We start from the raw sequence: 22409 nt of genomic DNA, 5'->3' as shown, positions 1-22409 counted from the left end.
GGCACCCGGGTGAAAGATGATGTTTTCAACATCTCCTTTCCAAGGTAGCAGGTTTGTGGGGTGCTCCTGGCTCTGCTCCTGCAGCAGTTTTCAGTTGGAGCTGCAGCCCCTGCCTTGATTTCCGAGGATCCCTCAGGGCTGCAGCATCCCCTGGGGTTGAAGCATCCCCCAGGGCTTGCCCGGAGCTGGGGCATGGTGCAAGGCACCCACGCTGCTCGGGCATCCATCTGTCCATCCATCTCTTTGCCCAAAAGCAAGGGGTTTCGGCGCGTGCCGTGCCGCTCGGGGAGGAGGGCAGTGCCGGGGGGGGCCGGGGCTGGGACCCCCCCACGGCGCGTGCCGTCACCGAGACGCTATTCCAGTGTCTCCAGTGGCCGATGCTGGCGGGGCTCAGCTTTCCCCTCGGCTGCCGGCTCTGCAACGCTCGAGTTCACAGGAGGTTTTCTTTGGCACGGGGCCCCTCGCTCCCCAGCCCGACGCCGTCGCCCGGCCCCGGGACCGCGGGCAGAGGGGGCAGGGGGGGCCACGGCGGAGGTTTGCCTTTCTGCCCGAGCCCAGCATCCCGGTTGCTCTGGCACCTTGGGGCACCGGTGGGTTCAGCTTGGACCACTGTCCCCAAAAACCCTCTGGAGAGAGCAACGGGCTCCTCATTAACCGAGGGGTTTGCAGGGACAGAGCAGGAGCAGCCCGGGGGGAGGGCATTGCTGCTGCCACGGGTGCACATCTCGAGCCCCTTCCAGTCTTGGTTTGTTAAACCAAAACAGGCACAAGGGCAGCAGAGCTGCCGGGGATTTGAGTCTCCTTACAAGTAATTATCCCTGCTCTGGGCTAAGGTTTCCCAGCTTCCCCTAATGAAGTGCAGGCATCCCCAGCCGGCAACAGGCTTGGAGGGGCTGGGAGCAGGGGGCGGCTGCAACCAGCATCCCGGCCGAGCATCCCGGGTGCTTTGGGGAAAGGCGTCACAGCTTGCTTGGGGGTCCCAGGTCAAGGAAAATCCCTTTCTCTGTGGTTTGGTGCTCCCATCTGTACAATGAGACCATTTTTGCCCATCAGCCAGGGAAGCTGTATGGCCTCTGCAACCCACCCCTTGACACATTTTGCCTTCATCCCCTGCAGCCCTAAAGCATCCCTGTTTCTTCTAGCTGAGGGATCACAGATGTAAAGCAGAACTGATTTGCTATGTAGCAAATCTGTCACACCCGGTTCCCCATCCCCTCGGCGTGCCACCGTGCCATGCTCACCCCCTGCCACCTTTACTTTGCAGACCTGGACGAGTGCTCGGAGGGCAACGGCGGCTGCCAGCAGACCTGCGTCAACATGATGGGCAGCTACGAGTGCTTCTGCCGGGAGGGCTTCTTCCTCAGCGACAACCAGCACACCTGCATCCAGCGCCCCGAAGGTTAGTGCACGGCATCTCCCCGCCGTGGGGCACCCTCCATCCCCTGCATTTATCAGGCAGTTCTCTCCCCCATCATCCCTGGCCATCCCTGCACAGTGCCTGGCTTTGGGTGCTGGTGCTGGTTCATGACCCTCCTCGGTGCTGCAAATTTAAAAGCAAATTTATTATGAGCACATTGGGAGAGGATGCTGCGGGGCTAATAAGCGTCTCCATAACAAAATCCTCGCAGGGCCCTTTATCAAGCACAATAATACCAAACGGAGGATGTTAATCCTATATCCAGAGCGTTTTATTAAATAAAAGGTACCCAGAGATCCTCACACCACCCTGTGAGACTCATCTTCTCCTCCCAGGTCTTGCGAAGCACCGAGCCCTTAGTCTGGATATCAGCTCTAAATTGCTGCCGTCTGGAGCAATCTCTTAGCCAAAATAAGAGGAAATGAGAGATTTTTGCATCTCTGCTGATTTTTATCTCTGCTGCTTGGCAAAGCCAGCTGAGTGTTTTTGCTTTCTTCCTTCCCCCTTCGCAGCTGCATTGGTCCCTCCAGCTCCCTGGGGGATCTCGCCCAGCTCAGGACAGCTCAGTGGCCACAGTGGCATCTCCCATGTCCCCATCCCCTGTGTGTCCGGGAGGGATGAGCTGGCTGCTCCTTCGTCCCAGTGACGCAGTGGGTGGCCTCCGCTGGGGACAGGGATGCAGGTGCTGGTTTTTGAGCTGATTTTTTGAGCTGAACGTCTGCAGCGTTGTTGGTCTGGGGAGGTCTGTGTTGCTTCTGCACCCCGAGATTGATCTCGTAGCTGCTACGTGGTCCCTGAGCTCAGGCTCAGGAGCGGCTGCTGGGAGGGTTGCAGCTGGTCCCCGGGCTATGAGCCTGGAAAAAGTGGAGAGCTGAGGCTGGTTGGGGTCTGATGTTAAAGCCTGTTCTGACTTTACTCCTGGCTCCTTGGGCACTGCCAAGGCAGAAGCATTCGGTATTAGAGAGCTAAACCTCAATGTTACGACTGCTTCCTTCCTTCTGGGGTCCTTGCCAGCTCCTTGTCTCTCTTCTCCTACCCTCGCAGGAGGCTTTCTCCTTTTCCTCTGCTCTTTCTCTGGTTCTCAATCTCCCTCTTGCTTTCCTCTCTCCCTCCTGATGCAGAGGGGATGAAATGCTGCTGGGAGATGGATCCCAGGACCCTCCTCCTGCAGCACCACAACCTTCTCCCTCGCACCAGTCAGTCCCTCCCAGTAAGGAGAGGCCAAGGGTTGGGGCTTGCTGTGTATCAGTGCCTTTAAAACCTGTCACGCTCAGCCCGACGATGACAGCGGAGCCACTGAAAGCAAAAGGAGCGAGCAGGGTCCTTGTGCTGGTGCAAGAGCAGATGACGATGCTGCACAGAGAGGACAGATTAAAGGGGGTGCATCCCTTCCCGGGAGGTGGCTGTAGGCACTGAGGGATTGCTGTGTCCTGGTGTCATGCAGCGGAGGAGGGTGCCGTGTCCGGGTGGAATCATCTGGAGAGTCTTAGGAAAACAGTGTGCGGCCGTCCTGGCCTGGATGGGAGCCAGGGCACACGGACACCAGAGCTTGTGTCTCTGCTGGGACGTGCCAGGGGATCCCTGCAGACTGCTGGCTGTCGGGATCTGGCTTCTCTGGAAGGTGGCATCTCCAGGGGAGCAGCGGTGCAGCAGGGCAGGGTCAGCCTCGGAGTTCTCTGTGTCCGCCGTGGTACCTGGGATGCAGTGGAGATGCTGCCAGGTAGTAAAGAGCAGCAATAAAAAAGAGGAGGAGAGAAAAGCCGCTGTTCAGCAGAGAGGCTGGGAGTGCGTGGCTCTCCCCGGCGTCCCTGGGGCATTGCATGTCCCGGGGGGTCCCAGGGCAGGACTGGATGGAGCGCAGGGGTTCACAGCACCTTCCTGGCCCTGGGACAGGCTGAGGGTGCTGGGGGGACGGAGTGGGGCTCCCCACAAGTTGGGGATTCCCAGCATGGAGGCCAGGGAAGGGAGGGCTGGTGTGGTTGGAGACGGGAGGCTCTAATTACAGGGGGCTCGACTGCCACTGCAATTACAGATGATCGCCCTGTCCTGGAGCCAAGCCAGGCGGGATCTGCCGGGCAGGTGATGGGGAGCTACCTGGGACACCCACAGACTCCAGCCTGTGGTTTTTAACCCTTTCTGTGCATGCTTGGTGCATTTCAGCATCCTCCTTCAAGGTGCCCTGACCCCATAAGGATCTTCCCTTGCCCTTCTGGCCCAGGCTCTTGGCACCCCATGGGCTTGAAGCTCTGCCCTGTTCTCCATCCTGATGCTGGCACTGCTTACCCCATGGTGGGCTCAGCACTGGGTGCCTGGAAAGGAGCAGACCCCCTCCCTCTGCCAGAAAAAGGCCCTGAGCAAGCAGTTGCATCTCCCGGAGGGCCATCCCCAGCTTGCTGTGGGTTTTGTTAAATGTCTCATAAACTCCTGTCGATGCCCCGTTCAGCATCCACTGAACCTGGCTTTCTGCAGCTGACTGTCCCCATGCCCCAGGAGAGGCTGGGGCAAGAGGGGGCTGTGGACAAGTCAGCGAGGGCGAAACGGCAGCTCTGATAATGGGAACCAGCAGCTCCCCAAACCCTCATTTGCCAGGGGCAGCCAGCGTGTGAATCCTTCCCAAGCTGTCAATGCATCCCGTAGCTTACGGGCATGGCCCCGGGGCTCATCCTGGCGGAGCAGCTCCATGGCTCTCCCCACCAGCAGCCAGCTCTGCCCCCCCAAACCCTTCCTTGCTTGGCTGAACAATGCCACGACTGCCTGCCCGGTGGTCTGTAATCACAAACATGCTCACCCCATCCTCTTCATTTTCCAAAAAGGAGATGCATCGCTCCATCCTGTCGATGCCAGGCAGGGCTGGTGGGCAGCAGCAGCTTCTACACCCGCTGCTTGCCCTGAGGTGTGGGAGCGGGGTCTCACCCAAGGCAATGGAAGGGAATCAAAGGTTCAAGGCTCAGGGTGGCTTTGCCCACCTTCCTGACCCGCTCTGTGCCAGGAGGTGATGCCCTTCAAGGCACTGCATGGGGTTATCCTGTCCCCACTAAGGTCCTAGCTTGCAAGGTTTTCCCCTCGTTGCCCCCATCTCCCCATCCCCATCCCACCCCAGACATCCTTCCACTGCAGCGGACCATTGCCGGCAAGCTTTTGGAGCTTTTCTGTGCTTCCTTTTCTCTTTTAGAAGGAATGAACTGCATGAACAAGAACCACGGCTGTGCCCACATCTGCCGGGAGACCCCCAAGGGGGGCATTGCCTGCGAGTGCCGCCCTGGCTTTGAGCTCACCAAGAACCAGCGTGACTGCAAATGTAAGGAATGCTCCGGGGATGGGGATACGGCCTCCTGGGGATCCCTAACCTTGTCCCAGTGGTACAGACCCCTCCTGGCCCTGCTGCAAAGCCCTGACCCCCCGTGGTACTAGTTGATTTATCGAGCCTGAAGTCCTCTGGCTTCATTTTCCTCTGGCATCCCGCTCTGCGATGTCCCCACGAGACATCGTGCCCTTACACTCAGCAGGCTGAATTGGCAGCTAAAGGGGGTCCCAGAGGCGCAGCATCCCCTGTCTCACCGTTTTGCTTTCCCAAGGGGAGATGAACAGGGAGAGCACAATCGGCACAGGAGGAGCGCAGGAATCCTTTCCCTGGGGGTCGTGGTGCTCTCAGCCTGTCTGATCTCCTGCCAGCATCTCGCTGGCACTGCCAGGGTTATTAAATAGATATGTACATGTTTATGCAACTATTTTTATTTTGTTTCTCATTTGCTGTCTGCAGCAAACGTGTAAAATTGCTGATGAAATGGAGTTTTAATCCTACGAGCCTATTTTCCCTCCAAGCTAAATGAACAGTACGCCTCGCCCCCCGGGGAGGGCTGGCAGGGATTCCCAGGAGCACCTGAGTCATTCCAGAGCTCGGGAAAGTCCCACCCTTCCCTGTAACACCAGATCCAGGGTCAGGGGCAACCAGCCCATCAGTCCCCTTTGCTCCGGCTCCACCGGTGGCATTTAGCAGATATGCAAACAGGAAGACGCGAGAAACCACATAACAGTTTGCATCTGCCAAGATCCTGCAGGGAAAGTCAAAGGGCTTTAGAAATTATCCAGGAGGGAGGGATCTCTCCGAGGGTACAGACGAGGTTTTCCAAGCTGGCTTTATGTTACCGCTTGGGGATGCTGGGCAGGGAAGAGAAGGGCTGGGGCTCCGAGTGACAGCCGGTGCTTTGCCTCCCGCAGTGACCTGCAACTACGGGAACGGGGGCTGCCAGCATACCTGCGACGACACCGACCAGGGACCCAAGTGCGGCTGCCACGTCAAGTTTTTGCTGCACTCCGACGGGGTGACGTGCATAGGTAGGTGCAAGTCATCACCTGGCTGTGGGGACTTGAGTCGGGGTATGGGATGGCTTGTCTTCCTCCATAGGCAATTTGCTCTTGGCCTGATGAAGGGGTTTTTTTTCAAGCTTTGGGGATGCGGCGTTTCCTTTTGCTGAAATCAGAGAAACTCGGTGCGTGTGTGAGGGATGCTGCGGGTACCTGCAGGGTGCAGGGATGCGTCGCTGCTCTACCATGGGGAGTGAAAGTGGCTGCAGGGATGCTTGAGGGGACATTTGGGGACAGATCGGTTGTGCCCGGGTGCGGGCAGGGGTCCGTGCCTGCCTCCATTCTGCTGGAGAGAGAGGGGTGAGGATGTCCCCACGCTAGAAATTGTTGCTGTCACTGTCACCGGCAGCATTCGGGAGGGACATGGAGGGGACAGATTTGACCGCGGCGATCTGTTCTGACTTGGCATTGGGGCCTCGGCTCAGGAACAATTGTCTTGCAAAGAAAACCCAAAACCCCAACAACCTGACAACTCAACCACCCCCAGAATTGTCCTTTTCCTGTGTGTGTTTTCAAATTGTAAAACATCAAACAGAGATAGAAGTTTTACTGGTTTCATATGCTTGTGCTGTTTAACAGCTGATTTGATTTAAAAAAATGTTACATTCAGGGAGTGATTAAGTCCACAAATTGCTCTAGACATTTGAGTTCTTATTGCAAAATAAAAAAGGAAAAGGAATTGAAAGCAAGAGAGAGGTTTTGGCTCCTCATGTCTCCGCTGTGCCTGAACAGAAAACCCTCTGCGCTTTCCAAAGACGGCTCTGTCCTCAGGGAAAGCGGCGGAGGAGCCCCCCGAACCCTCGGCTGCTCCCCGCCAGCTCGAGGGATGCTCGGGGCTGAGCCCCCAGCAAAGCCCTCCTGCCTGTCAGCTCGGCTGCCTGCTACCTTAACGTCGCCACTGTCACCCAGCCCGCTTCCAGGATTAATCCCAGTCCCTCCTGGCTGCTGGCAGGCGCTCGCAGCCCCTTGTCCCCGCCGTCCTCGTATTTGCTCCCGTGGCCGCTGCATCCCGTCCCACCCGCTGAGGACCTTCCCGTGGGGTTATTGCTGTGCCCGCGGTGGGGAGCGCTCCTCCGACGGGGATTTTGGGACCCGGGGGTGCGTCAGCTGGTGCATTCCTCCTGGATGGAGGTCCCTGTGCGTGTGATGTCTGTGTTGGTGCGAGGTCTCAGGGAGGTTTGGCACCGAAATGATGCTCCTGACCTGCTGGGTGTAGGGGGTGGGAGAGCAGCTCTCTGAAGCATCTTGTGATTTGGGGGATGCTCGAGAGGCGTCTGTTTGCCAGAGGGTCTCAGCACTCGGACCCCGGCTACCACAGTTTTGAGGGTGGGATTTGGGGGTTTCCAAAATCGCTCATTCTCGTGGCCTTGGCCAAAATCTCCCCTTTCACCCCCATGCCGTGCACCGTACCTGCTGGGGAGGCATCCCCCAGCCAGAGCCGGTACATCCCCATGAGCTCTCCCCTCACCCACCTTCCTGGGGGAAATCAAACACCGGGATGGAGGATTTTAGGAGCAGCACCAGTCCAAAACTCACCACCGTGCCTTTCGCATCCCTTTCGGGTCTGCAGCCCCCTCTCCGCAGGAAGGGGCCCGCCTGCCTCCCGCATCCCCCCGGGATTCCCGGCCCCCCAGCCCTGCCGCGGGAACACTGTGGGATTGTGCTCCAGCCACTGGGAGCCGGCAGCCGCCCCGCAGGGATGCCCGGCCGGCAGATTTACGGCCGAGGTACCTGCTCAGATATTTATAACCACCCTTTCTTGTTTTACAGCTGGGGCTCAGCAAACAGCCCTCCCCCACCCCCGGCGCTCCCTCCGCCGCCCCTTCCCCATTTCCTCTGAAATATTTCATCATTTCAAGGGGAATAAAGTTTCCAGCAAGGGGAAACGCAAACTCGCTCCCCGGGCCATGGGCTTTGAAATTGTACGCGGTGCGTTTGATGGGCTGCCGGGACAGGCCCCTGGTCCAGGTTCCCTTCAGATCACACCACGCGGCAGGAAGCACGATCAGCCCCTTTGAATGACAGTTTCATTAGGCCACGGCCGGTGTTTTTCATTTTTCCGCTTTTTATTGCTGCTTTTAAAAATGCAGATAATGAATAACATGCCTCTGAGCAAAGCGGGGCCAGCCCTAATGGCTCCCAACATGTCTGCAGGCTCGAGGGGGAGGGGGAGCCGGGAGGGGAGGCCGATGACCTTATGTATTTATATTTGTGCTCAAAAAACAGCCTTTTTTTTTAAAAAAAAAGAAAAGCACATAAAATGACCCTCCAGCAGCCCAGGGTGCAGCGCCTGCGGGGAGATGCAAACCGGGCTGTGGCGGTTGATGCAGATTTAGGCTTTCCGGGAAGATTTGCAAGCCAGGGCATCACTGCAGCTCCCTCGAACAGATATCTGGGGTGCAGCAGGGCCGTCGCTGTCCCCCGGCTCACGGCGAGCACCGGCGGAGCCAGAGGTGGTGGATGGGGAGGAAATACGATTAGATGGAGAAGGAAACTAAACCAGCTCAAGTTTTATGGCCGATTTCCTGACCTGCACCCGGGCGGTTTGCAGCGGCACCGGTGATGCTCCCCAGCTTTGTGAAGCCGGCAGTGCCGGGAGCAGTGCTGGGAGCAGGGGCTGCACCGGACCCTGCTGCCGGGTCAATGCTGGGGACACAAGAGCAAAGGGAATGTGGCGTAGGAGGACTCTGGGAAGGGGAAAGCAGGGCATGGGGACGCGAGGCGGGTGGCCGTGGGCATGCCGTGCACACTCCTCCGCACACATCGACCTCCCCGAGGAGGACACGGTCCCTGCAGAGCCTCGGCATCCCGTGTCCCATCTGCTGAATCCCTGCCCTCAGCCTCCTGGGACAGCACAGGCACAGCTGGGGGCTGCATTTCCCCTCTTTTCCCCTTCCACCGTCCTCCCCTCCACATGGACCCGGTGTCGTTTCTCACTAAGCGGGGATGCACTCGTCTCCCCTCAGTCCCGTGGGTGATGGGCTCCACAAGCCCTGAGAGCCCCAGCCCCACGCTCACCCGGGGGCTCTCCGGCTTTGGTCCAGCACTGCCACGGGGCTCTGTCCCCACACGGGAGCAAAAAGAAGTGCTGGGGTGCCTTGTCCCCTTCCCAGAATGACCAGGATGAAGAAGGGACATCTCTCAGCCATGGATGGGTGGTGCCAGGCAGGGTTTCCTTTGCAGGGCAAAGCTCAAGCTAATTTTCTGGCGCAGTCCCCAAAAGTGATCCCTGGGTGTTTTAACACCGATTTTGGGATCTGTGGCTTTGCCCAGGCTGCTCTCAGCCCCTTCTTGGCCATTAGTCCCCCCCCAGGCTCCCACACACTCCCTCAGGTACTCAGCACCCCAGGGCTGTGCCGTGCCTTGCCAGGGCTCCCTGCACCCAGGCGCACCGACACACGGGTGAGGCTGAGCAGCACAAGCACACCCAAAATTTGGGCTCACCACCAGCTTGGCTGCTAAATCCAAGTGGTGCAAGTGCCACCAGTGGGATGCAGTCGCCTTCCCGAAGACCATGGCTGTGCAGCGTCCATACAGCTCCTCTCAGGGATTGCAACCCACCCCAGCACACACTGGTTTTGCTCCGGCGAGGACGAGGACCCGATTCCCCAGACTAACGGGCTGCACTAACGCTCCTCGTAACGCGCTTCTTCCCTCTCGCATGGGGCTCCAGCCAGCCCAATGCAGAGCATGAAACCGGAGGGGGTTTGGAGAGGCTGCGGGACACGGGATGCTTTGGACAGGGTGATGGAGGAGTTGATAGCACTGGACACAAACCTTGGGTTTTGGCTCTTTTGGGAGGTGGGGGGGAGAAAAAACCCAAAGGGACAATTTCCACCAGGCTGGAAAGGCAGCGGAGTCAAACCCATTGACGTGTGACACCAACCGAGCTCCTTGCTGGACACTGTTTCTAAATCACTTTTTTATAATGTTAAACAGGGGAGAGACACTTCCAGCAACACGTTATCCTTGAGACGTTTTCTAATGGTAAATATTTTTGTTCTCTCTATCTCTACAAAGGGGTCTAACTGTAGACGGTCTCTCATCTCGAGATCATAACCGGGCTCGGGGGGCTGAGCTGTCGCGCTAACCGCATGCCTCACTAACCTTGTCCCCTGCTGCTGCTTTTAAACCCTGCAGAGCAAGCCTGGCCTCGGGCTGCAGGCTGACTTTGCTTTTGGGGACAGAGAAAGAAACCCTCCCCTGGCTGCGCTTGCATGAGGCGGGGGCTCTCGCGTTGCTTTGGTCGATCCAGCCCGGTGCAGGGGGTGATAATCCGCTTTCCAGTGGCTGCGGCAATGGTTATCCACCCCCCACCGCCGCCAAGCAAGCCCGAGAGGCTGCCGGCGGCTGCGTGATGGGGAGGGGGATGCTCGTGCCCGTCTCTGCGCTGTGCGCTCCCGAAGTTGCCCCTTCCCACAGCCCACCCGCTCACGGACAGTCCCCTCTGTGGGTGCGGGGACATTCAGGGTGTCCCAGGGTTTGGCCCAGGAGAGCTGCTAACTGTGCTCAGGGACACCTAGCCCAGAGCTGCAGCAAATTGCAGAGCTGCAATGACCCTTTATTGGGTTGGGCATCTCGGCTGCTTCCCCAAGGATTCCTTTGCAACCCCCGTCGGGTCTCTAAGCCCTTCATGAAGGTAAGGCGATGCCTCTGCTCCGCCAACAAGGAAACCGAGGCAGTCTGAAGGTGCAGTGATTTGTCTGCGGTGGGGAGTCTTGTTCATGGACGTGCTGGGTGCATGCAAACTCCTGGCACATCCAGGAGGAGCTGTGGGTGCACAGCTCCCCGGTGGCAGGGAGCACCGACTGCGGCTTTTGGGGGGCTCTGCAGAGCCTTTCCCACAGGGGTGGGAGAAGGGGGGAACCCCAGCTCCGTGCCGTCACCGTGCTCCAGCCAACGCGGCTGTAATCCCTCCGATTACCGCGCAATTATCTCCTTAGGCTTGTGGGATCGCAATCCTGCTGCGATTGCCGCTTCCCGGCAGGTGGAGGCGAAGCCGGAGCGTGTGCGGGCAGGGTGCTGCGGGGGCATGGGCAGGGGCTCCGTCGGACCCCGGTGACGGCCGGCGCGGTGAAGGGTGTCAAGTGGGGTGAGGATTTCCATGGCACGGTGGTCAGGAAGCAAGACTGGAGCTGGGATGGAGGAGGGTGGGAAAGAGTGTGTGTGTGTGTGTGTGTGCAAGCTGCTTTGTCTTCTCCCTCCCCGAGCGATGGAGGCCCTCGCCAAAGCCCTGTGTGGTTGGGTGAGTCACGCTGGCTCGCACCAGGCTGGGAGCAGCCCCCGGGCTGCCGGCACCGCCGAACAATGCCGCTCTCCCGGGGCCCCGCTCCAGTGCCTGGCCCCACGCCACCCCACCTCGGCTGCCTCGCAGGTACCCCAGCAGCCCCCTCCAAGCTTTTTACAAGCCTGGGACATGGTGCCCCTCTTTACAAAAGGGTTTTCAGTGGTGTTCCAGCCATGCCGGCTCAGCTCCCACCCCATGCACGCCCCAGGCAGCGGCCGCATCCTGCATGGGATGGCGGGTAAGGCTTGCTTTACTTCTCAGCCGAAATTCCTGAAGGTGCAAAGGGGCCGGGAGGGGAGATGGGTGCCGCAGCGCTGGAGGAGGCTGTGAGCATGGTGAAGCATGCCCAGAGCACCGCGCTACCCAGAGAGCCCCATCCTCCCCGGTGCAGCCACTTCTCCGGCTCCCCGACCCCGCCAAAAGCAGCACCCGCGCCAAGCCCATCGTCTCATCTCGGCGGCAACCCTGTGAAATCAATCCTCCCTGGGCTGCTTCTGCATCAGCTGCTGAAACAAAGGCTGGCATTAAATAATTCATCGGGCTTCCAGAAAGTTTCCCTTCCCTTTGGCATGGTGTCACCCACACCACACTCTTCGCCCAGTGTCACCGGGAAGCAGGGGGGACGGTCCCAGCGTGGCCTGGCTGCATGTGGTGGGAGGACCTGGCTGGAGGAATATTATCTGCAGAAATCCCTCCCTTGCCATTAGGTTTTGTAATTGTGCTGGCTATTAATTTCATAAAATGGTCCCTTTTGTTCTCTTATTATGGGACATCATAAAAATAGCAGCGGCAAGACGAGCACAGAGCGATCCCAGCTCCCTCGCCCTGCAGCAAATGGTTGGATGGTTCAGTCATTCCCACCCCATGCGGCGCTCGCAAAGAGTAGGAGAACCTGGGATTTGCTCTTTCCAAGGAATTTCTTCAAGGCATTTTCATCTTGGGTTCCTTGAAGCCCAAATGCCTCATTTATCCAAGCAACCAGCCTTTTGAAAGGAATATTTTATTATCCTTTGTGAACAACTTAATGCACTTCAAACCATTGTTCTGGTGGTTAGGACCAAAATTGAGGATTGATCTCACAGGGAAGCTGTCAAGCTGAAAATGCTCCATTTAAATTAGTGTCCCTTCTAGTCCTACCAGCAACAGCTGACTTTGATAATACTGGAATAATTAGCTTTTTTTTTTTTAAATTGGACTTTTTTTTCCACTGATGCTGCCTGCCTCTGTGTGTGTGTGTTCTAATTATACAAAGCGTCTCCCAAATTAGCCTGCGACAGTGGACCGGCCGGCGTGCCCGAGTGGCGGGTGACGGTTAGGGACCGGCGGTGCGGGGGGTCACTGATGGCTTTGTGGCCCGGTGGCTGTGGTGGCAGCGAGGGGGACAGGACCCCCCCCGCTGCCATCTCGCCAGGGGACCGGGGCTGCGCACCTACATCCCTGGGGAGCCGCAGCCTGGGCACCCCCGGCGAGACCCGGCTCTGGCTGTGTTTTGCACAGCAAGTGCTGTGACTTTGTCACTTAGAAATTCAATTCCTCCTCATTGGAGCTGCCAAAGCTAGACTCCACCAGACCCTGTTTTCGGGGGACACGCAGCCCCGATGCCACCGTGGGGGCTGAGCACGGCGGGATTAATCCCATGGGGCCGCTTTTCCCTCCGTCAGCTGAAAAGCCGATGCGTTTCAGGAGCGTAGAGCCTCTGTTGAACCACCTCCGCTTTTCCCAGCGCCCTGAGTGTTGGCTGTTTCGCAACAGGCAGCAGCTCTGCCTGCACGTCCCTGCTTGTGTCCCTGACCCCGTCCTCTCTGGGATGACTGGGTGCTGCTCTGCTGCCTGCCTGCAATTAATAAAGCATCCTCTAACAAGGGGACAGGGCTGTGCCCACTCCCCTCTCTGCCTTAAATGCAGATACCCAGTATATAAGAGCAGGTTGTTGGAAGGTGGGAGGGTTGCGCAGGGGTTTGGATGGGGAACCGGGAAATCTGGGTGCTTTTTCCTGCCTTAGCGTTGCCTGCAACGTGGGATGAATCACAGGAGCCCTTATTTCACCACCGAAATCCCTGGGAAGCAGCACTCGGGTGCGATGGGAAGGCAACAAGCGCTGGGTCATCTGCAGAGGCAGAAGATGCTGTGCGGGATCGCCAAGCATTAATGCCTTACCCTCCCCGGCCCTCGCGCTCTGTATCCGGGGTGTTTATTAATTTGGGGGGCTCTGTGACCTTGTTAATGGCTGTGTGAAAAGCCAAGGGTGGTTTTGGTGGGCTCTGCAGGGAGGTTTGCACCTGCTGCCTCTCCCAGGCTGTGGTGTGGGGACAACTGGGTGGCATGGGGATGTTTGGGTGGCATGGGGACATCTGGGCGGCATGACCCCCCCCAACTTTTAAACACCGGTCCATCACCCCGGCCACTTTCTCCCCTCTCTGTGCAGAGACATGTGCTGTGAACAACGGGGGCTGCGACAGCAAGTGTCACGACGCGGCCACGGGTGTGCACTGCAGCTGCCCCATGGGCTTCATGCTCCAGCCCGACAGGAAGACGTGCAAAGGTAAGTGAGTGCGAGCGGGGCCGGGGTGTTCACCCGTCGTGCCTCAGACCCCCCCCTTGTGTCTTTGGTGCCCTTAGAAAAGGTGCAGTTTTAGCTCGGCTCGACGTTGGCCACAGCGTTGGCTCGCTTGGTGTTTGCACCCGTGGGATGGGGACGGGGATCACCCCCAGGCGCGAGAACTCAGCCGCCTTGCTAAAGGCACCACGGTCGGCCCCGGTCCCCCGGGAAGCCTATGGGGAGGAGGAAAGGGGAGTCAGGTCAAGTCAGAGGTGATGGCATGGTACTTGTGGGGCTGGAGGGTCCCATCCCACCTTGCTCCACCCCGCTGCCTCAGTTTCCCCATGGATAAGGGCTGGGCGTGCAGGAAATCCATACCCACTCTGGGAATTTGAGATGCATAAGTCTCTCTGTGGTCACTGTCCAGATGGGTCCAAGCACCGTGTCCTGCTTCAGGGAGGACACCACGGGATGCCGTGTGCCTCTGCATGCACGCACCGACATCCCCATCCACCTGCCTCTGCAAGGGGGAACAGTCCAGATTGGTTACCCCAGCCACCCAAACCTGCCACCCCCCCGGGCAAGGGGACGCCGCGACCCCAGGGCTGGCTGATGCCTGCGTTGTGTCTTTTGGCAGCTCCGGGAACTTGACCCCGGTTGAAAGGCAAGCCTGTCCCACTGCCGGCTGCCTGTCTACCTGCTGACTGCTTCCAGAAACCCCTTGCCCCCTGTTATTTTATCAGAACATACCCCCTCCCTTCTCCAGTTCTGCAGTTTCCAGGAACGTGCAATAACCCAGAGCCACGTCCCCTGTGTCTGGGGGTTTTATTACGGCTGTGGGCTGGTTTACAGCTCGCTCCTTTGCAGTCATAAAAAGAAAGCCCCAGCCCCAGAGAGGCAGAGCTGCCGCCCTGGCGCTGGCAGCTGGGGGATGGAGGGATGGGGAAGGCGGCTGCCTCTTCCTGGTCTCCTTCCATTTTACAGGTCATTTCCTAGCAGTAAATTTTGTGATTAGTGGAAAAAGGAAAAAAACCCAACCAAATAAGCAAGTCCCAGCCTCTTTCCAAGTTGTTGGGGCTCTTTGCAGTAATTGTAATTTTTAGCTTTGTTTATGGCAGGAAGGAGATGGCAAGCAGAGAGGTGAGGGTTGAAAAGTATTTATTTTGTCAAGCGGCTGTTTTTGAGGGAGGGAGTGTCCCCTCCCGGTTTGCTCTTTCGTCCTGCTGCTCCTGGTCCCCAAAAGTAGCCCCCAGCCCAAACCTGTGATTCTGCAGACTCTGGTCTGGTGCTTTCCCCGAGCTGCGAGGCTCTTTCAGAGACCCTGGCCCCTGGCTCTGCTCCGGGGGATGCTGAGACCTGCAGAAATCAAGCCTTTTGCACGACTTCCAAGAGGAGCTGAGCCCAGGAGCCCTGGCCTTCCCCAGTGTCATGCATCAGCTCCCCAAATACACCCAGATAAAACCAGCAGCCACATTCCTCCGGTGACCATCAGAGCCCAAAGCGTTTCCTCCGTTTGCCGGCTTTTGGTGGGGACGGGGTCCGGAGGGGAGCACCCCGCTCTCCCAGCCGAGCAGCCCAGCCGGGGTACGATGCCGTGTCCCCTGTCCCCACCAGACATCGACGAGTGCCGGCTCAACAACGGCGGCTGTGACCACATCTGCAGGAACACGGTGGGCAGCTTTGAGTGCAGCTGCAAGAAGGGCTACAAACTGCTCATCAACGAGAGGAACTGCCAAGGTAAGGGGCAGCGAGACCCTGGCACCCTGCCCTGCCCGGGGACATCACCTCTCCCTGCCCTCCAGCGTTTCTCAGCCCTCCCACGGCTGCTGCTGGAGGAGCGCTGGCCCAGTTATTCATTCCTTTTTGCTTTCCTCTGCACTGCGTACATCCTTCGGGGGATTAGTGTTGGATTTGGGTTCTGGTCTGAGGCTTAGCCCTTTGATCTGCAGAGCTGGGCTGCCATCCCAGCCCTGCTCCCGAGTTGGGGATTTCTGGGCTCTTCTCGCGGCAGAATTAAAGCCAGCAATTAGGCAGATGCCAGGTGAAATCCTCTGGCCTTACTCAGGGCTGGGATGACGGTCATGATGTTCCCGGCAGCCCCATGAGCTGGGACGCAGCTCTGTCCAGGCACAGGGAGCATCCCCGCCGGCAGCCCTGGCAGCGAGCACACCCTGAGCCCAGAGCTGTCGGCTCTGCTCTGGAGTACCCATAGCAGGGGACCGGGGACCCCACCAGCACCCCACGAGTCCTGGGAGGGCATCCTGAGCTCAGCACCCAGCCTGGCACTTCTGGGCTTCTCCCAAGCTTCTCCACTTTATTGCACAAAGTTTTTGCTAGCAATCCTGCAGCAGCACAACTGTAGCTCCCTGCTAAAGCGCACACACTGATGCACTGGCTGCTTGCTTCCCTCTCGAGAGGCCACCGTTTTCCTGGGCTGGGTAACGGGAAGAGCAGCAGGACATGTCCTGCCTTGCTTCTTCCCCTGCCGCCAGCCGCCCCGTGGCAGGGGCTGGATCGTGCCCTGCTCGGGGATGCGCCATTTTTTGCAAACCATCAAGGCAGAGCAAGGATTTCAGTGGCTTTGTAAAAGCGTTCCTCCTTTCCCCATCTGTCGGAGGGCAGGAGGGGAGGGGGAAGATGTATCCAGCTTGCTCCGGAGGGAGCCGGCTGCTCTGCGCTGCTTTTCCCACCTTTTTCTCCCTGTCCCAAAGTCCTCCTGCGCACCCCACCTAAACCCAGCAGGTTTAAACGACCTGGCAGGTCACTGGGCCATCCCCGGGGGGAGCACGGGGCTCTGCCCCCCCAGCCCTCGGCCAAGGCCGACACGGCGGGTGTGTATGAGCCCAAGTGTTGCCTCCCAAAAGCGCGCGGCCGGGGAAGGAGGGGGCTGGTGCGCTCCGGGGCTGCCACCGCTTTCATCTCTGTCCAGGTTCCACGCTCTTGGGAGTTTGACGCGAGCACGGCAATTAACTTAATGAAGCCAATGAAATGATGCTCTCAAACCCGCCAGCGTGGGTTCACCCACCCAGCCAGGGCCTCCCTGCCCCGGCGAGGTGCCCCGCAGGGCCGAGCAGACATCGCTGGCACCATCCCTGGGGCAGGATCTGCCCACGCAGCATCTCTCCCTGGCACGGGGCAGTGCCCTGGCTGGGCCGCAGCCAGGGGCTCTCACAGCCACCCCGTGCCAAGGGCATGGTGCTGGCCCTGTTTGGCCCGTTTGAGGTGCAGAGGGGCTGCAGGAGCTTAGGGCAGGGGGGGATGCTGGGACAGTGGGCTGCTGCTTCCATGTAGCAGCAGCTGGAGCGGGCGAAGAGGGAGCTTGGAGGCAGGCAGGATGGGAGCACAGGCTTCCGGAGCATCCCGGTGCTGGATCCCCAGAGCAATCTGGTGCTGGGTCCCCAGAGCATCCCAGTGCTGCGTCCCAGAGCATCCCAGTGCAGGGTCCCTGGAGCATCCCAGTGCTGGATCCCTGAAGCATCCCATGCTGGATCCCTGGAGCATCCCAGTGCAGCTCCCAGCTAGCTGGAGCAGGTGGAGCAGGAAGGGGACAGCCCTTGTGCCGGGGGCTGCCCCTCTGCCCCACCAGCCCTCACCTTCCCCCCTTGCCTTTCCTCCAGATATCGACGAGTGCTCCTTTGACCGGACCTGTGACCACCTCTGCATCAACACCCCCGGGAGCTTCCAGTGCCTCTGCAACAAGGGCTACACGCTCTACGGGCTCACACACTGCGGAGGTAGGGCCGGCTGGATGCTGGCAGGAGGAGCCCATCACCCCACCGGGTTTGGGTCCCAGGGAGGCACATGGGGCACCCAGGGATGGGGCAGCCCCACGGCGCGGTTGCTGTGGGACCCTTGGGGATACCGCTCACCCGGTGGGTTCCCCACGTACCCCGAGCTGGAGCCAGGCAGGGAGGGGGCTCGCAGCCAGACGCTGGTGTCTGCAACTTCAAACGGAGCGACAGGAACAATTTGCGACTTGTCTGCAGCGGGAGAGAGGGAGAAATCCCCGGCGTTTTTGGCAGGGAGCTGGGACGGGGTGGGAAGGGAAACATCAAAAGGGTTTGATTTAAGTTTCACAAGGCAGATAGCTCCCAAGGGCGGGGGCGTGCAGCGCCCCGGGAAGCGGGGAGGCAGATGAAACATGCTTTGGGGAGGGTTGCTGGAGCGGGGAGGGTTGCTGGAGCGTGTCGCGGCAGCGGTGCCGTCGGCCCGGGGAGATGGTGGCACGAGGCCGGGTGCTCCGGTGCTGCCTGGCCGGCGAGGGTGGGCGACCCTCCTCCTGCTCCCGAAACACGCAGCCGGCGTGAGCCAGCGCGGCCCCAGGGATGCTCTCGGTGTGACCCCGTGGCGGAGGGATCGCTGGCTCCCACCAGTGCTCCCAAGAAGGGGGAGCCGGGCAGGGAGCGGTGTTTGGGGGGCAGCTCCATCGCTGGACGCTCCCCACCTCCACCCCTGCTTCATCCCAGACCTGGAGGATTGACCCCCAGTTTCGGGCTGGGGTGGAGGGTCCCCGCTGTGGAGAGAGGGGCCGGAGCTGCTGAGCAGCTGCCTTTTGAATTTGGCTGCTAAGTGCTTCCATGTCGGCTCCGTCTGCTGCCCCCCACAGCTCCCCAGCCCGCCGCGGGGCCGGGGCCGGGCTCAGCCTGGGTGGGCTGCACCCGTCACCACCCGGCCCTTGGGGACACCCAGAGTCGGGGTTTCCCTTGTCCCCATGGCTGCAGGGCGGAGGCACGGCTGGAAGTGCCCTGGGGTGTACGTCCCCCGTCTCCAGCTGGGCAAGGGTCATGCAATTTATCCGTCCAAAATCACAGCCCTGAGACAACGCAGCGATTCGGTGTCGGAGCCCGGGGCGGGGGGTCTGGCTGCCCCTCGCCCACCTCCTCTCCCTTCTTCCCCGCAGACATCGACGAATGCAGCATCAACCGAGGGGGCTGCAAATTTGGCTGCATCAACACGCCCGGCAGCTACCAGTGTACCTGTCCCGCCGGCTGCAAGCTGCACTGGAACAAAAAGGACTGTATAGGTATGTCGGGGCAGGACACATGATGGCTGGGGATGCTCCCGATGCCCCGCGGCCCCTCCGACGCTTGGGGCTGTTGGGATTAAGGGCAGGGCAGGGCAGGGGGAGCACAGAGGTTTTGGGGCATCCCGGTGCAGCGATGCTCCAGGGTGGGCTGCTTTTGGCTGGGGCCCCATGTCCATCCCGCATGGGTCTGGATGAGAAGTGTTGTAAGGTGTTGCCCTGCTTCCTCTTGGTCATCTCGTTGCTTTTTCAACTATGCTTGGGGCTGGCCGTGAGCTTTTGCACCAGCAAATGTCCCTAAAGGGGCTGTTTTCTTGGCTCTGGCTATGCCCTAGTACTCGACTGCCTCCCCTTCGCTGAGGACAGGCTAACCCCCCCAAAAAAATTGAAATCTCAGCAGTCACATCTCACATCCAAGGAGGAGCTGGGGGGGTTGGGATGCTCATCCGGGGTCCCTGTGCCGTGCTCTGGCACCATCTCCTCTCCGGTGAATCCCCCTGTGACCTGGGAGAGTGCAGGGGTCCCTCGCGGGGCCCTGGGCTGTACCAGCCACGGGCATCCCCGCTTGTCGTCACCAGCCGGTGCGTGTCCCTCAGAGCTGGTGAAATGCCTGCCAGGTTCAGTGCCGCCGCGGGCCACCCTCACCTGCAACAAGACTGGCAAGAAGGACAGCTGTGCCCTCACCTGCGCTTCCAAGGCCCACTTTCTGCCAGGTATCGGCGCCGGTGCCACCACCGGCACGGGCAGGGGGGGTCCCCATTTCCCTGCATGACCCAAACTGGAGGGGGAGAGGAGCAGCTGCACGGCTGGGGTGCAGAGCACCCAAGTAGTGACCGGGGTGAGGGAGGGAGGTGGCTGCTCAGGAGGGCTCGTCGTTGGGTGTAGATCCGTGGGATGGGTCCCTGGTGCAGGATACCCACGGTGGGATGCTGGGCATTGTCCCCCCACGGTGCAGCCGTGCCTCCCTGCATCACCCCGGCAGAGCATCGTGGGGACCGGGCAGCCGCTCCAGCATCCCCTGACCCCCGTTCCTCCTTCCCGCAGAATCCGACAGCAGCTACACGGTGAGCTGTGGGACCCCCGTCCTGCGGCAGGGCGGCCAGCAGAGACCCACCAACGGCAGCCAGCAGTGCCTCGGTAAGGGGGCTCCCGGGTTGCCCATGGCCACCGCTAGCCAGGCTGCCTCACGCCGGGGTTGTTGAGCACCCGCCTTTTCTTTTAGAGACTGTCGCTGCGCCAATCAAGCAAAAGGCTTCCTTCAAGATCAAGGATGCCAAGTGCCACCTGCACCCGCGGGCCAAGGGCAAGCAGGATGAGGCCGGGAAGGCTGGGGCGCAAGGTGAGGTCTGATGGCAGGGGGGCGGCGGGGATGCCCGTCCCCCCAGGAGGGATGGGGTGCTGACTACATGTCCCCCCAGGCGCAGGCGGTTCGGCACCTTGCTCCGACTGCCAGGTCGCCTTCGTCAACCTCAAGTGCGACTCGTCCAAGAAGGGGAAAGGCCGCCGGGCTCGCAACTCCTCCAACAAGGAGGTGACGCGCATCACGCTGGAGTTCGAGGCGGAGATCAAGCCGGAGGAGATCACAGGTGGGCACGGCACTGGCTTGGCCCGTCTCAGGTGCAGGCAGGGGTGGTGGGACCAGGGGGATGGCTGATGGTGGGACGAGGGGGATGGTGCCATCCCCATGCAGCAAGGAGAGCCAAACCAGTCCTCACCCCGCACTGGACTGGGATGTGTTGGGCAGCTCTTGCAACCGAGCATGTGGGAGATGGTTTTAATCCTGCTGGGTTTCCCTCTCCATCCCTCCTTTCTCACTGCATCCCTTTTTCCCCCTGCACCCCCATTCCCCCCTGCACCCCCAGCCAGCTGCAACCTGCACTGCCTGCGACAGAGAGTGGAGAAAAAGCTGAAGTCGGCCATCAAAGCCCTGAAGAAATCCATCAACCAGGAGCGGTTCCTGCTCCGCTTTGCGGGGATGGAGTACGAGGTGGCAAGGAAGCTGAGCGTGGCCCCGGAGCGGCAGGAGAGCTGTGGGCCGGGCCAGCAGCGGCTGGGTGGCAAGTGTGGTAAGGAGCATCGGGGGGTGCCCGGGGCGGGGGGACCGTCCGCGTCCCCCCCGGCGGTGACAACCTCCCACCCACCGCATCACTGACGTCCCCCCCCCCGGCTCTCAGTTAGCTGCTCGCAGGGAACGTATTACCACGGCCAGACGGAGCAGTGCGTCCCCTGCCCCCCCGGCACCTACCAGGAGAAGGAAGGGCAGCTCTCCTGTGACCTGTGTCCCCGTGGTGATGCTTTCGGACCGGTGGGAGCCACCAACATCACCGGCTGCACGGGTAAGGGGGGGCACGGAGAGGGGCTGGGAGGCACGCTCGGGGGATGTCCAGGGCTGCAACCTCAACCATCAGCTGTCCTCCCCCAGAAGGGGGGAAAACACTGAGCATCTCCAGGACCCACAGAAGTTGCTATTTTGGGCATTTATCAATTAGAGGGGCACCGCGGGAAGGGCAACGCTTGCTCTGGATATATTGATGCTACAAAGGCTGGGGGGGGAGAGGAGCCAGGGGCATGGGGTGGGCGAGCTCTGGGCATGCGGGATGCCAGGACTGAGCGATGCCTGTGCCCGCAGGTCAGTGTCCCCCCGGCCAGCACTCAGCCGATGGCTTCAAGCCCTGCCAACTGTGTCCCCGTGGGTCCTACCAGCCCGAGGTGGGTCGGGCACTCTGCTTCCCCTGCGGCGGGGGGCTGACCACCCGCCACGAGGGAGCCCTCTCCTTCCAGGACTGTGACACCAAAGGTAGGTCGGAGCTGGTCCCTGGGGATGGGGGCACCCAGCGGGGCCGTGCCGGTGGCTGACGCAGCCCCCTTTGCTCTCTGACCATCCGCCCCCCCCCCCAGTCCAGTGCTCCCCTGGGCACTACTACAACACGAGCGTCCACCGTTGCATCCGCTGCGCCGTGGGCACCTACCAGCCCGATTTTCGGCAGAATTACTGCATCGCCTGTCCTGGCAACACCACCACCGACTTTGACGGCTCTACCTCCGTGTCCCAGTGCAAAAGTAGGCAAGCTGGGGTGCAATGGAGGGGGGGACAGGCATGGCATGAATTGGGGTCTTTCCTCAAAAGTACCTAAAAGTCTCTTAAAATAAAGTTTGGGGTCATTTCTGTGCTTTATGCATGCAGGCAGGCATGGGGGGGATGCACGGAGCAGTGCTAATAGAGCACTCCCCCCCTTGCCCAGTAAACCTCCCCCTGTCCCAGTGCCCGTGCCACTGGTTCCCAGTTGAACCGCCTCTCCATGCCTTGCAGATCGGCAATGCGGGGGGGAGCTGGGCGAGTACACGGGCTACATCGAGTCCCCCAACTACCCGGGGAATTACCCTGCCAACGTCGAGTGTACCTGGAACATCAACCCGCCGCCCAAGCGCAAGATCCTCATCGTGGTGCCGGAGATCTTCCTCCCCTCTGAGGACGAGTGCGGCGACGTCTTGGTCATGCGGAAAAACTGTAGGTAACCGAGCGTGCTGCGGAGCTCACGGGAGAAGCCGGGGGAGGAAAAGGCTGGGGTTTGGCAGAGCTGCCCTGTGCAAAGGGAGGAAGCTGCATCCCCACGCGGCAGGAGGGGATTTTTGGGAATTGGGTGAGCGGGGGGATTGGCCCCTCCCTGGCAAGACACTCCCTGGTGTCTTGCTGGATCAGGGGGATGTGCATGGGCTAAGCACGGGCTGGGTTACACACCCAGGTCTCAACGCTCCTTTCTGGGGGTAAAAAAGCCCC

General features: G+C 60.1%; 1 protein-coding gene across 3 annotated transcripts in view; it reads left to right on the top strand.

Annotated features, from left to right (window-relative positions):
• The window catches only part of SCUBE3 (signal peptide, CUB domain and EGF like domain containing 3), a 38987-nt gene that overhangs the window by 12511 nt on the left and 4067 nt on the right, over nucleotides 1-22409 (top strand). Inside the window, exons 4-20 of one of the 3 annotated variants that reach the window (XM_052815776.1) lie at nucleotides 1265-1399; nucleotides 4590-4715; nucleotides 5636-5752; nucleotides 9722-9769; nucleotides 13495-13611; nucleotides 15223-15345; nucleotides 17226-17342; nucleotides 18509-18631; nucleotides 19249-19344; nucleotides 19676-19768; nucleotides 19854-19970; nucleotides 20050-20217; nucleotides 20494-20697; nucleotides 20806-20967; nucleotides 21261-21428; nucleotides 21530-21691; nucleotides 21942-22139. In XM_052815776.1, coding sequence (XP_052671736.1) covers nucleotides 1265-1399; nucleotides 4590-4715; nucleotides 5636-5752; nucleotides 9722-9769; nucleotides 13495-13611; nucleotides 15223-15345; nucleotides 17226-17342; nucleotides 18509-18631; nucleotides 19249-19344; nucleotides 19676-19768; nucleotides 19854-19970; nucleotides 20050-20217; nucleotides 20494-20697; nucleotides 20806-20967; nucleotides 21261-21428; nucleotides 21530-21691; nucleotides 21942-22139 — 2274 coding nt within the window. Of the gene's footprint in view, nucleotides 1-1264; nucleotides 1400-4589; nucleotides 4716-5635; nucleotides 5753-9721; nucleotides 9770-13494; nucleotides 13612-15222; nucleotides 15346-17225; nucleotides 17343-18508; nucleotides 18632-19209; nucleotides 19345-19675; nucleotides 19769-19853; nucleotides 19971-20049; nucleotides 20218-20493; nucleotides 20698-20805; nucleotides 20968-21260; nucleotides 21429-21529; nucleotides 21692-21941; nucleotides 22140-22409 lie in introns of all 3 variants that reach the window. The other 2 variants (XM_052815775.1, XM_052815777.1) reach the window with 2 other exon arrangements.

The sequence above is a fragment of the Harpia harpyja genome, chromosome 19, assembly GCF_026419915.1.
Source record: "Harpia harpyja isolate bHarHar1 chromosome 19, bHarHar1 primary haplotype, whole genome shotgun sequence".
Lineage (NCBI taxonomy): Eukaryota > Metazoa > Chordata > Aves > Accipitriformes > Accipitridae > Harpia > Harpia harpyja.
Note: the sequence above shows the minus strand (reverse complement) of the source record. Positions and strands in the feature narration are given on the sequence as shown.